A 14,996-nucleotide genomic window follows, 5' to 3' on the forward strand; every position below is an offset into this window, starting at 1 on the left:
GACGTTCCATACTAGTGATATACGCAACCTGAAAGGAAAGAAAGCATAATGTCTAATGTCCTAGAAATAAGAAACATTAGATTAAGACTTCCTCACAAGGACCATAGATGTTGGAATCAAACACAGAATATAGAATAGCTCTGTGTGAAATAATGGAAGAAAAGGATACAATTATAAAATGAGCATATAAGAGAAAAGAACATACAGATTTGAGAAAAATGAGACCTCTAATAATGTAAAGTTAAATTGCTCATATTTGAAACTCAATACACTGGTTGAGCATATGCAGTAAAGAAAGAAAAGAAAATAGAATATAGAGAAGCAACATGTGAAATAGAACGAGAAGGTCTAACACATGTATAATGGAGTAATAGAAGAAGAGGATGGTTAGCATTATCCTGGCCTCACCCACTAGCTGCCAGCAGTGTACCCTCCCCTCAGTTGTGAAAATCAACATCTTCAAATATTGCCAAACGTCTCTGGAAGACAAAATCACCCCAGTCCAGAACCACTGCCTTAAAATTCATATGAGAAAGACAAATTACTGGCCTATTTCACTCATAGTTATAGACATAAGAATCATAAACAAAATAATAGCAAATTGGATTTAATAGCGAATACAATGGTAAAATCCAGTTGGATTGTTTCCTGAAATGCAAAGATGGTTGCATATTTAAAAAGCTATACATATTATAACCCACATTAATAAATTAAAGAATAAAAACCTCATATACATTATATATGTGTGTGTATACATATATATATATATATATATATATGTGTGTGTGTAACATAAACACACACATATATAGATAAACACACACACTGTGTGTGTGTATGTACGAGGCCTGACAATTAAGTTTGCGAACTTGTTGAAAAGATGTTGCTAACCTTTTTTGATATCAGAGGGATTATTCATTAGGAATTTGTACCAACTGGACAAATAGTTAACCAATTCACTACTTGAAAGTGCTGAAAAGGCTGCATGAAAGTTAGATAACCTGAACTGTTTGCCAATAATTTATGGCTCTTGCATCATGACAATGCACCAGCTCACACAGCACTGTCTGTGAGGGAGTTTATAGCCAGTAAACAAATAACTGTATTGGAACACCCTCCCTACTCACCTGATCTGGATCCCGATGACTTCTTTCTTTACCCAAAGATAAAGGAAATCTTGAAAGGAAGACATTTTGATGACATTCAGGCATCAAAGGTAATACAACAACATCTCTGATGGCCATTCCAGAAAAAGAGTTCCAAAATTGCTATGAAGTGTGGACTAGGCACTGGCATCAGTGCACAGCTTCCCAAGGGGAGTACTTCGAAGGTGACTGTAGTGATATTCAGCAATGAAGTATATAGCACTTTTTCTAGAATGAGTTCACGAACTTAATTGTGTGACCCATTATACCTTATAATAATTTACCTGCAGCATGAATTAAAAACCATGCTTTAGGTTCAGTGTTATATAGGAAAGAAAGCAAATCTAATGTCAACTGAACTAATTAGGCGCCTTCTCTACAGATTTATAGCTCTTGAGAGAAAAGTTAAAGAATAAGATTCACTAACAAGGATATTTACAAATGCTTCCATTCCACTGAAGGGTAGACTCCAGATTTACTTTAATGGTACAACAACTGTCTACTAAAATGTTGATCTGTATTTTAAAAAGCAATTCAAATTAGTTAAATTCAATTTATATTAATACAAAGAAAAAAATGTTTTCAAATGTCTGTTTATTTCTATGCCTGTAGCTTTCACCACAATGGTCTTTGAAACCAACTGACCTTTACTGTTAGCATCCAGTAAATAAATATGGATCACTCATTAGTGCACGCACATGAATTGAACTTCTCATTTGCAGTGGCTTTGGAATGCACTCAATTTCAAAATGACCTCTATTATTTTTTATTTATTTACATATACAAACAAATCTGAGATCATTTTATATTCAACAATAGAGCAACATGAATTTCTAGTATCACCATGTCCACCAAACAGTCATTTATTTAAGGATATGAAAAGGAAAAGACGCTAAGAACGAGACTGAGAGAGGTGGCTTTCTACTGCTGAGCTGCTTCACGCCGTACCACCATCCCTAGTTCTGCTTCTCAGTAAGTAGGAAGTCAATGTTAACTCAGCATCAAACTCCTGACGCTCACAAATGCTCACAAAGACTGACCTTACACTTACTCAGTTTGTACAAATAAACACCGGTTCAATAAAACTATGGAAATCGCTTCTATAAATATTTTGACAATTTATATTAAGAGTAAACTAAGTTCAATTAAAATATGAGATAATCGCATGTAAATGAATTAGTGAGTATAAGGTTTGCTATGCTTTATCAGCCTAATAGATATTATAAAAATAATAATAACAATTGTCATACCTAACAGTGGCTAATTGCTATGCTGGGCTCTTCAAATATATTTACAACAATGATAATGAAGACAGTAATAACATTCAGCCAAAAAGAAATGAAGAGATCGTTGCCAGCCACGGAAAGGGGGGGTCATTGTGTAGACCACGCTTCCATGGTCATTGTTGCACCTTTCATTTGGACACCGTGGGGTCCTTGACTCCTCCCATGCTCTGATACTGAATCACTACTGGGAATACCATTGCCAAACAATCTCATCAGAAATGAAGAGCATCTCACTTGAATCAAAAAGAGCCTGAGTGAATTTAGGGCATGCCTTTATACATTTATACCCTCCCTGGCAGAGGACCTTGCTTGCGGTGAAGCCTGTCTCAGAAAGGCCCAGATACAGTTGCACTTGAACATCTGTCTGCCTACCTGGAATCCTTCCTTTGGCTTCCTGCTAGAGCCTTGCCAGAGGGACTGAACCACACTGTTTCTTGAGCATCTGATAAATTCTCCAGCCTACTCACATTTACAACTTGTCCTGTCTTGACAGCCCCAGTCAAACACCCAGCCCCAGCTGCCTTCAGCCTAATGTCTTTTGTTTGTTTTGTTTTCTCTTACCAACTTATTCACACATGCCTCATCAGGGATAGACACTGTAGAAATAGATAGGAAAAATAATTAGAGAGGACAGTTATAAGGCTTGATACAGGGGATCCTTTTAGTTTCTGTATCTCCCCTTTTTGAAAAGAAGAACAAGAAGCAGTCTCTAGCTCTCATTACATTCCCAGTATGGGCAGAACTGAGTTCATAAATGAGAATACAATTCATAGTTATCATTTGAACACCTACTACATGTCACCACTATGGTAAGTGCTTTTGTGGCATTTTCTTATTTAATTCCCACAGCAACTTTGGAGTTTTACGAACTACCACTATCCTAAATTTTACAAATGAAGAAAGAGCTTCAGTGAGATTAAACAACATGCCCAAGGTTACATAAACTGTAAGCGACAGAGCTTAGACTCAAACCCAGGTCTTCTTGAATCCATTGCATTTATCCCCGTGCTACAATGTCTTGAAACACAATTCTGGAAGGTTTCAGCTTATGTTTCAATCTTCACTACTAATCAGTGAATTCCTTCAGGGCAGAATTTATTTCTCATTAATTTTTATGTCCTAGAGCCTGGAATAATACCTGATGCAGAGCAGAAACTCAATGACTGTCAAATGAACAAAATGATGAATTAATAAATAAAGGAAGGAAGGAATTAATTTAAAAAGGAGACAGAAAATTGAAGTTTGTGAAAAAAGCTAATTCTACACCAAGAATACAATTTCTGTGGTTAGTTCTGTGCTCCTCCATTTCTATTGTAGCAACAGATGAGTATTTTATGATAAGCACCATTTTTACTATAGAATTAAATGAAATACTTTGAAAAATATGCACTTTCCAGGGATTTAAACAAACGATTGAAATTCCATAATCAGAACACGACACAACCAACCAGTGTATAATCATATGTTTCCTATAATAAGCTACTTGAAGTGTTCTTAGAGTTACAATTTTGTAATCTAGACATGAGAGGAAGATCTGTGCTCTTGACAACATTCAACACAGGCACTTCAACTGGCTCTAGATAAAAGACAAACCCCCTCTTTTGCATTACATAGATGTTCTCTCTTTCCTTATCAGTAAGCAGACAGTTCTGTTACCTTCACATCCTCTGCCATCTCCCTCCAGCATCTGGCCAGCTTGACACTTGCAGTAATAACTGCCAATTGTATTACAGCACTGGTCCTGACAACCACCATTGTCGATGGCACATTCATTTATATCTGCAATTAAATATTTAAACAGAATTAGCCCCTATAAATAGAGAAAAAGATTTTAACTGGCTCTCCTAAAAATGTACCATTACAGAGTAATAGCATTCTTTGACCTCATATTAAATGAGATAAAACTATAACATCTTATTTGAATTAGAGCTAATGCACTCTAATTTTGACATAAAGGAAAACGGTCACAATCTTTGGTATTTGAAAGTGTTGTGAACAGTGTACTAAGGAGTTGTCTAGTCTTGCAAAATTTAGTGGCATTCTGTACAGATTCAGATATTTCACACCCAACTCATCATTTGAGGATGAAATTGAGAACAAAGTGGGAAACTAGTGAGTCAGAACCTATTTGTCCACTAAATATGTTGTTATTGGCTTCTCAAATAAATAATTATTGAGCTCCCACCACTACATTTTTGGAATTGTGTAGACAGTAGGGAAGGTAAAAGGGTAGTTCCATGGTTTCCAATAGCCAGCGGGGGTTGAGGACTAAACAGAAGTGTGACTGGGTTGTATCCATGTACTGAATACGCCCATAGCCCACTTCTAAACCTGTGGTCCTAAACCATCTTTACAGATAGGGCTCAATATTATGTATTCTCTCATCCAGGTTATAGCTGATAAGTATTCCAACCTATCTGTAGGTTTGATAGTGGTCTGTTCTGCTCAAAAGAACCACCTCTACTGCATGTTCACTGACCTAATACATTTTTGCTTCATGAGTGTGGCTGGAAGAGAAAGGGTGGGAAGTAGCAAGAGGCAGGTAAGGCTGGGAGAAAGAAGAAGAGAGAGACAGAGAGGGAGAAGGAGAATGGGTTAAGTCAGAAACAGCAGAAGAAGCTGACCAAGTGGAAACAGAGACAAACGGGAGCTAAGTCATCCTAATTGTGGAACCATGAGAGCAAACAACTGATAATGAAGGCGGGGACCCACAATGCACCTTGACTGGATATAGCTGATTTTGTCTGAAGCCTGACATGCAGCTGTTGAGACTGCTTTTGTTTGTTTTCAGTGAACTTTTCACTGAAGTGTGTCATACATCCTGAAAATTATACAGATCTTAAGTATACAATTTGATGAAACTACATATGAGAGATACAGACTATACCATCGCAGCCACAATAAAAAGAACATTACTAGTACACAAGGAGCCCCATGTAGCTGAAGGCAACAACTTTCTGGGTATTTAATTACTACAGCTTAGTTTGTCTTTTTGAACTACCGGAGTGCAAAAAAAAAAAATGTATAGAAGTGGACACTTTGGTCAACGTTGCTCAAGCAGTAGTTTGCTGTAATCAGAAGTGTCTGGATACTGATGGTAACCACTTTGAGCACCTCTTGTAATTGCAGAAGTCAAACTTGACTTGTATTCATCTTTTGTTATTGATATATATTGAGTATTACAATTTCGATAGTTTTCCTTTCTTAAAATGTGTACACATTATTTTTAGCACCCTCTGTATATATAAGTAGAACCTTACTTTGCATTTTTTTTTTTGATCTGGCTTTTTTCATTCAGCATTCTGCTTATGAGCTAAATCCATGCTGTTGCAAATATACTTGTAGTGTGTTCATTCTTATTCCCATATACTATTCAATTCTATGAATCTATGAAAATATTTATCTATTTTACAACTGATGGGAATTTTGCTATTTTCTTATTTTTGGTTATTATAAAAATGTTGCTTTGAACACTCTCATACATATCTTCAATGAGCTTACACATGCATTTCTGCTGGATAGTACCTAGGACTAAAATGGCTGGGTCAAGGTATGATATGTTTTGCATTAGTATTTATAGTCAAATAATCTTCTACAAAGGTTATTCTAATTTATACTCCCACCAGCGGTGTATTACAGACCAGATGCTAGTCATCCAACATTTGGGATATTCTGTTTTATTTGGTTTGTTTCAGTTTTGCTCTTCTGAAGAGTATATAACAATATCACATTGTGATTTTAATTGCATTTTCCTGATGATTAGTTAAGCACATTTTCATGTTACTGGCCATTTGGATAACATCTTGTTGAAGTACTTGTTCAAATATTTTGTCCAGTTGTTTAATTCTTAAAATACTCGTTCTTTTACAGTGGGTCAAGTAGAATAATAACAGAAGTGGAGGCAATGATCATCTTTTTCTTGCTTCTAAACTTGAATGGATAGTGTTTAACATTTCACTGTAGGTATGATGTGCACCATATGTTTTCTTTTAAAAAATAAACTAGTTTCATCAGATTAAGAACATTGCTTTCTATTCCCAGTTTCTTAAGCATCTGTATCATAAATATGTGATAACATTTTATTTACTCACTTTTCTGAATCTATAGAGCTAATTATACAGTCTTCTTGTTAATTTTGTTAATGTGATAAATAACATTGATTGCTTTTTTTTGTTTTCATCCCTGCAAGAAACCCTGTCATGATACACAACCATTTGTATATGTTCCTGAATTTAGTCAGCCAGTATTTTGTTTGCAATTTTTGTGACTATATTCTTAAGAGAAATTTGTCTGTACCTTTTCTTTCTTGTAATATTATTGTTAAATTTTTGCATCCAGGTCATACTGGATGCGTAAAACAAGTAGGGAAATTTTTGCTCTTTAAAAAATCTCAAAAAATCTGAGCTTGTTTTCATTTCTTACTTAAATGTTCATTTGTGATGCCATTTGGGCCAGAGATTTCCTGTGTGTGTGTGTGTGTGTGTGTGTGTGTGTGTGTGTGTGTGTGTGTGTGTGTGTGCGCGCGCGCATGTGTAGGCTTTTAATTACAGATTCATTTTCTTTAACAGCTATAGTATATTCAGATTTTCATTTAAACATGTAGATGAAATATATATTTCAAGACTTTGTCCATTTCATATAAATGTTCAAATGTGTTGCTAAATTGTTCATAATATTTTCATACTATCTTTTTAAATATCTGTCCAATTTTTATTCCCTTTTCTTATTCCTTAAATAAATAATGTGTGCCTTCTCTCTCTTTTATTTTTATTTTGAATGTTTGTTAATCATCTTTGGTAGGCATCTATTTATCTATCTATCTATCTATCTATCTATCTATCTATCTATCTATCTATAATCTATCCATCTACCATCTTCATCTTTTTCAAGAACAAGCTTTTGGCTGTTGATTTTTCAGTATTCCTCATTTTTCCATTTCATTAATTTAGCACTGTGATCTTTACCATTGCCTTCCTTCTGTTTTCTTTGAATTCCTTTCACTGCTCTGTTTCTAAGATCTTGAGATAGAAATTTGGATCATTAAATTTTAGCCTTGCTTCTTTCAAAAGATGTCTGGTTTTCTATAAATATGTAACCCCCCCCCAACTAATGCTTAAAAAGGCAATTTATTATTATCTTTCACATTTCTGAGGATTGAAAGCCTCAGTTGGGTGGTTCTCATTTGGGGTTCCACATATAGTAGTCAGATGGCAGCTGGGGTTAGACTTGCATACAGGATTTTTTACTCACATGATGGGGTTTGGGCTGAGATGATTGGAACATCTGTGGGGGCTGGTGGGGCATCTTCCTCTCTCCACAAGCCTAACTTTGATTTTCTCATTGTTTGGTGTTCTCATATATTTTACATGGTGGCTATCATTCCTCAGAGAGATGATTCTAAGAGATCCAAACAGAAGCTGCAAAGCTTCTTATGATCTAACCTTGGAAGTCACACAACAGTACTTCTTATATATCTATTGGTTAAAGCAGTCAGAGGCGAGCTGAGATTCCATGAGGTAGAGGAATTCCATCCCTCAACTGCAGTGTGGGAATTGCTGTCCAGGGAATACAGAAAGTGACGACAGCCTTCTTAGAGAGAGCATGTCATACTAATATGTTCATTTAAGGGTATACATTTTCCTAAAAATAAAGTATCAGCTGCATCCCATAGGTTTTGCTGTTACAATTTATCATTCAATTAAAAATACTTCCTAATATATATTATCATTTCTTCTTTGGGTTATTTTGAGATATATTTTGGGGATATTCCAAACATTTGAGGAACTTCCAATCATCTTGTTACTATGAAATGCTAGATTAATTGCTCTGTGAACAGAGAATATACTCTGTGTGACTTCAATTCTTCAAAAATTTTTTGGACTTGCTTTATATTCCAGTGCATGGTCAATTTTGGTTCTAAAAAATTCTATATTTACAGAACATAAAATATATTCTGCAATTATCAGGTGCTATGTTTTCTGTATGTATGTATGCACATATACAAAGTGTGCCAAAAAAAGTGTATACACATTTTAAGAAAGGAAAAAACTGTATTAAAATGACACTGATGGTAACCACTTTGAGTACCTCTTGTAACTTCAGAAGTCAAATGTGAATTGTATTCATCCTTTGTTATTGCTATATATTGAGTATTACAATTTTAATACAGTTTTTTTCTTTCCTAAAATGTGTATACATTTTTTGGCACCCTCTGTATATTATGTGTATACACATATAATGTATGTATTTCAAATGTATATAAAGATGTATATTTAATTAGTTCAAGTTTGTTAATCATGTTTTTCTTATACTTAAGAATTTTTAAACTTGTTATTACATCATTGATTTTTAATGTAATTACTGACATATTTGGACAAAATTTACCATTTTATTATTTTTCTAAAGTTTCACATATTTCATTTTTATTCTCCACTCTTATAGCCTTTTAAATTTACTATTTTTAGTGTTCCATTTTCACTCTTTATTAGACTGTCAGTTGTACATTCTTTTATTCTTCGTTTAGTGGTTATTCTAGATATTGCAACATCTATTATTAAAGTCTAATAGAAATTAGTACTTTAATCACTTCCCTGACAATGGTAGAAACAATACTTTAACTCCTTTTATGCTTTTCCTAATTTTTATATTATTATCATGTATTTTAATTTCAGATATTTGGACCCAAAATGACTTCATTGTTATTATTTCATACAGTCAGTGAATATTAGCGTAGGTTTGTCCACATATTTACCTTTTCATTATTCATTATTGCTTCCTGAATTTCTGTGCTTTTTTCTGGAATAATATTCCCTCTGCCTAAAAACTACTCTTAGTATTTCTTTTGATATGGATCTGTTGGCAACTATTCTTTATTTCAGATTTTGTCAGGAAATGACATTCTTTTACCTTAATTTTTAAACTCTAAAAAATGTAGAACAGTCTTAGATTTACAAAAAAGATTTACCAAGATAGTACAGAGTTCCCATATATGCCATATATTCCATAATCTGCTATTATAAATATCTTAATATGGTACATTTGTCATAATTAATGAGACGATATTGATACATTATTATTAACTAATGTCCATACTTTATCCAGACTTCCTTAGTTTTTAAACCCTCTTAGAACTTTAGCTTCAGTTTCTAATTAATAATCTTTATAGTACTTTTTTTCCTGATCAAATCCTTGCTGTGGTTTCTGTCTCTTATCAGACTCTGGTATACTTGTCTCCAGTATCTTGATCACTCAACATTTGGCTTCTATGATAGCTCTGAATTTCAATTTGTATCTCTGCAGCCTAGTATGCCTTTTTCTCCCTACTTTCTTCTTACCTTTTCAGCCAGTCTCATTATGTTACTTATGAATCAATCCCTTGAGGAGGAAACTCATCTCGTTGATTTTTATGGCTGCCATGCTATTCTCTGATGTCTTCAGATCAGTGATTTTTATATTACATGCAACTTTTCTAGTTGTTCTCAGGAAGAGAATTGGTCCCTCACTATGTAGACCATCACAGTCAATAAAAGAACACCTACTCACTCTATATCTTGATTCTCCTTCATTTCCCTCACATTAGCCCAAAGAAAACCCTATTAATTGAGGCATTATGCACTTATTCATTTTTCTTAATAATTTGATTCAGTCAACAAGGCAGAAAATTATGACTAATAAACATGAAATGATTGAGAGAATACAAGACTCTATAAATGGGTCGTGAGCTTTGTGCTATAAGATATCACAGAGAGGAAGAACAGTGAAGATTGGCTTCCTTAGGAGTTTTGGAGTACAAATTTACATATAAGTTTGGATATTATTCTCTAAGCTTTGTTTGCTGAAAAAGAGCAGATATGTTGGAATAGGTCAGGTATCAAGAGTTGTAATTCCACCCTATAGAATTAATCCAAAAATTGTTCCAAGAGAATCTGACAGTTACACACCTTTTCATATAAAATATCATGCAGAATTCATAATGAACTGATAAGCTCAAACAAAATTATGCTTATGCATTACAAGTTATAATTGGGGTGGCTATAAAACAACATGGAAAACCGTTATGTTGAAATAGATCATCAATTGTTTTAGTGTTTTAGTTACAACTATAAAAGCCATATATTCTTATGGAGAAATCAAGAAAAGATTAAAAATTACATAATTTGACATATAACACTGGAGGAATTATGTCTTTTAAATTTTTAGTTTTATTGTGATATTACTTGTACCATCATTATTTTAAAAAGTAGATATTTTTGATAGGTAGCAAAAGAAAGAAAATAAAACAATGATTCACATAATTTTCAGTGACTGTTCATTGGAAAATATTTGTTTTTCAGGAGGAACGGGTTTCTGCTGGCATTAAATTCTTATGGAAATCTGTTATATGAGTTTTAAATATAAGGGTCATTGGATAAAACAATAACAAAGCATTCAACAGAGGTTTCTCAAAAAAATGCAAAAATTTTGGGTTTTTTTGATTAAAATGTTTGATTAATATTGACCTGCACTAAAAGGTAAGACGTAATGTAACTATATATTATGGCAAAATAACTTTAATGGAAAGCTAAATCAACATGGCCCAGTCAAATTGCCTTTCCCTGGTTTTACCTGAAATAAAAATATAATTTTTAAAACAAAAGGAATGTGTGGCTTCTGTAGTCCTGAACAGGGTTTTGGAAATTTATTTATGATTTTGGACTAAACGCATAATTTCTACATGTTTTCCAGTTCACCACAGTCTTTCCCACAACCTATTCCTTCTCACTGAGCAACCTCACACATTTATTTTATTTGGCTAGCTCTGAAGACATCAGACTGTATTCTTCCTGGTCTGAAAGACTGGGCTTCCTATCCTCAAGGATTTACAGAGCTTTTCTAGGGCAGGCCTTGATAGGGATGGAGAGAAAGATGAGGAGGAGAAGCACCCTAGTAGATCACCTCTAACTCTGTAAGAGAACAATTGCTTTAATCTATTTTACACATTGGGCAGCCCTCACCTTAAAATGTGTTTGAGAGACATGGTGGCTTTCACTACTAAAAACACTGGAAAATCCCTTCTCTGGACTGTTGTTACATCTGGGGATGGAGGTGTTGTCGGCAAGGCATTTTGTTCCTAAAGAATGTGAATAAGTGTATATCTACGAGATAATATGAGAGAAAACTGCCAATAAAGATATGCAGTTTTGATTCTGAAATACTAAAATAATGTGTAAGAATCCCCTTCCACATATGTCTATTGATCTTAAACCTAATTATTATGCACATTATTAGCAAATGTCAAACTAAATTTGGCCCTTCATAAAACTCATAATCAAAATGTAAGATGGGACTTACACATTGACAAGAGTTAAGAAATAAAAGACCATCAGATGTTTTGCTGGTCAAAATGATTAGGGCATAAAAATGACAATAAAAATACAAAATCTCTTTCTTCTGTTCAGGAAGAAATTTAGTAGCATACAAAATAGGGTAAGATATTTTACAAATATGCTTTATATTTTCAAAGCTAAAATAAACCAGTAGGAAAAAGCATAAAAGAAAAGGCTGATAGATTTTCCCACATAAACTTTCAAATCTCCCATCTGGAATGAGCAAAATTAAAAGACAAATAAGAACTGAAGAAAATAGCATTGATGTACATAAAGCAAAAGGTAGAAATCGTCAATATATAAAAAGTTAATAAATCAAAAGGAAAAAATGAACTCTCCCAAACAGAAATTTGGTCTGAAGAAATGAAATTGAAAAAAAAATCGGAAATACAAATGTTCAATAAATGTCAAATATTGTTGAATCTGACAAAGAAATTAAAACTAAAATAAAATTAACACTATTCACTCTCTATCAGATTTACAAAGTTTCAAATCAATGCTAATGTGTACAGAGGTTGTAAGGGTGTGGCGAAAGGGATGTACTGTACTTTACTAGTAAGAGCACAAACTGGGAAATAGTTTCTGTGATTCAAGAGTTAGAATATGTATATGCTTTTCTACCCAGAGATTCTACTTTCAAGAATATATCCTAAGGAGATAATCACAAGTGTCCCTAAGGATTTATGTAAGTTTTAACACCAGAGAGAGAAACATAAAAACAATCAAAGAGTAGAATTTTAAGTAAATTATAATACATCCAAAGAAAAAACCCACTATACAACATCCACATTCCAGGACAATATTTATTTAACTCTGTATTTATTTATCTCTGTAAATAACATATTAAGGGTGTATATACTTACATAAACATATATAATTGTAACCCCATATGTATTTACTTATCTATCAATATAACTTATTAGAAAAGAAATTCAAGGACATACTCAAATATGCTAAAAGTGCCAATCTTTGAATGAAGTGATTATGTATGGTTTTTTTTGTTGCTCTGCATTTGCCTGTTTCACAACTTTTTTTATATGAGCATACTTTGAAAAAAAATAGCAAAGTAAATGTAAAGGTTTTTTAAAAGTTCAGGCCAAAAGGTTCCTACTGCCTCCCTTTCCTTTCTACTTAGTCTCTGCCATCATGTACAATTACATCACTTTTAGTGTATTAACTTGAATTTTGGAAAACACAGTATACTTTTTTTAAATGAATGGTCTTAAAGATTTTGCTTTTTAAGTTGCATTGTAAATAGCTTAAAGCCTGATATAAAATGATATAAAAATGTTGGCATTCAGTTTAGTCCATTGCCTTCAGTTGGCTGCTCCATCCTTGAGAAAGCAGCAATGCATGTGAATGTTTTTGAGCTCTGAAGAAATCTTCACATTCAACAATAAGGACAGCGTTCTAGAATACTCTCAGTGGAAGGTATATAAGGTATATAAGAGACCATGTACTCTCATGAAAATCTGACCCATGTTTATTTACTGAAGATTGATGAAAGGAAAGGATGTGAAACTGTATATACCAAGAAACTCCCCCCAGGTCTAAAGAAAAAACCCTTTAAGGGCCACCAAACATAACAGGCAGATGACTTCCCGAGGCAGGCAACAATTCTAAATGGAATGGCTCTTATCTGGCGTAAGTCTGCATCTGCCAGGACACCAATGAGCATTTTATGAAATGACTATTGCTAACTCAATAGTTTTTAATTTTATCATCTGTATAGTATGGATAAAGAAAGAAAGCATAGCAGGTCCTTAAATAACGTCATTTTATTCAATGTTGTTTTGTTATAATGTGATGGAATGGCACAGGAACTTAACTCTTATTTATATCAATTAGCCTATGGTAAAACTGGTTTCATTACACAGGATTCCACTTAAAGTTGCAGAACATACACACCACGTACTGAGGTCTCGCTGTAACTACTTTATAAGGCTGATGTGAGAATCAAATTATATGATACATTTAAAATACTTCGCACAGTTTCTAGCATGAAGTAAATTCTGTAAATAGTAGCTATTATTATTATTATTATTAAACATTAGCTACTATTATTACATACTTGAGAATTCAAACCTGGTTCATAGAAGATATTCGATTGCTTTCTTGTTTACTTTGTATTGAAAGTGAATTCAGTTTTTATATGGATGGAATTATAAATTTATAGTAGCATATACCACATTTCTTCCTGTACAACACAGAAAGCTCAAAAATGATTTTGCTTTTCCTCTAATAGCACTATTTTCATGCAACCCTGCTGTATTTATATACAATTTGAATTTTTTTAAAAATTGGTTGAATAATTGAACCAAGGGATAGACTTCATTCCTAGTGCTTGTTCACTGATCAGTTACATATTGACATTGATATATATATAATATATAAACATGCAGTTACACTTCTGCTGCTGTCTAGTTTTCTTTAAAAAGTAAAGAAAGCATGGCAGACATTTGGTGGCCTTGTGTACTCAGAAAAAAATAAATGAAAATATAAGATTGTTGTTACCAATTGAAAACCAGTGTTTATAAGTAAAAAAAAAAAAAAAAAATGAAAGTCATTGGCTTTGAAGATAGTTCTGAAAACCAAGTCAATACTTAGGGTTTTAAATTGCAGTTTTATAAGATACTCACTGCATGATAGATTTCAGGCTGTTTCATGTGTCCAATGTCATTCAAGGTTGCAAATAAATTTGGCCTTTCAAAAGCAAGATGAATGACAAAAATTCTCTGACATATAGCAAGTCTTTCAGGTTAGGCATGACAAAAGTTCAATGATATCATCAAGGCTATCAATCCATCTGTAATGACAGACTGCAATCTCTTCAGGAATTTAATACGATGTTTGCAAGAGCAGTGTTGCATTTCCGCTTGTAGGATGAATACAACAGAACTGCAAACATATGAAACATCTGTTAAATTAGCTGTACAAATAAGCTATAAGTTTCTATTTTTAAACAAAATTTGTGAATTTGGGCTCCTTATATTTGTTCATTTTCCTAAAGTATGCCTCCCTTCTAAAATCATGTGGTCCATTTAGTCTGTATTTATACAGTTTTAGTAATAGCTTCTACTGTTCTCAGGAACATTGCAAATACTGAACAGAGGTGCCCACAATGCACAGTAAAGAGGCAAAATTAGAAGTATTTCAATTTTACTCACTTCTTTCTCTAAACCGAATGTATTTGGCCTAAT

At 33.4% G+C, this 14,996-nt stretch overlaps 1 protein-coding gene across 1 annotated transcript in view; it reads right to left on the minus strand.

The window, feature by feature from the left end:
• Positions 1 to 14,996, minus strand: part of LOC117036907 (EGF-like and EMI domain-containing protein 1) — a 567,893-nt gene that overhangs the window by 204,825 nt on the left and 348,072 nt on the right. Inside the window, exon 5 of the mRNA XM_033132361.1 lies at positions 4,088 to 4,210. Within this exon, the coding sequence (XP_032988252.1) occupies positions 4,088 to 4,210 (123 nt within the window). The remainder of the gene's footprint in view (positions 1 to 4,087; positions 4,211 to 14,996) is intronic.

Source organism: Rhinolophus ferrumequinum, chromosome 2 (genome assembly GCF_004115265.2).
Source record: "Rhinolophus ferrumequinum isolate MPI-CBG mRhiFer1 chromosome 2, mRhiFer1_v1.p, whole genome shotgun sequence".
In the NCBI taxonomy this organism is placed as follows: domain Eukaryota; kingdom Metazoa; phylum Chordata; class Mammalia; order Chiroptera; family Rhinolophidae; genus Rhinolophus; species Rhinolophus ferrumequinum.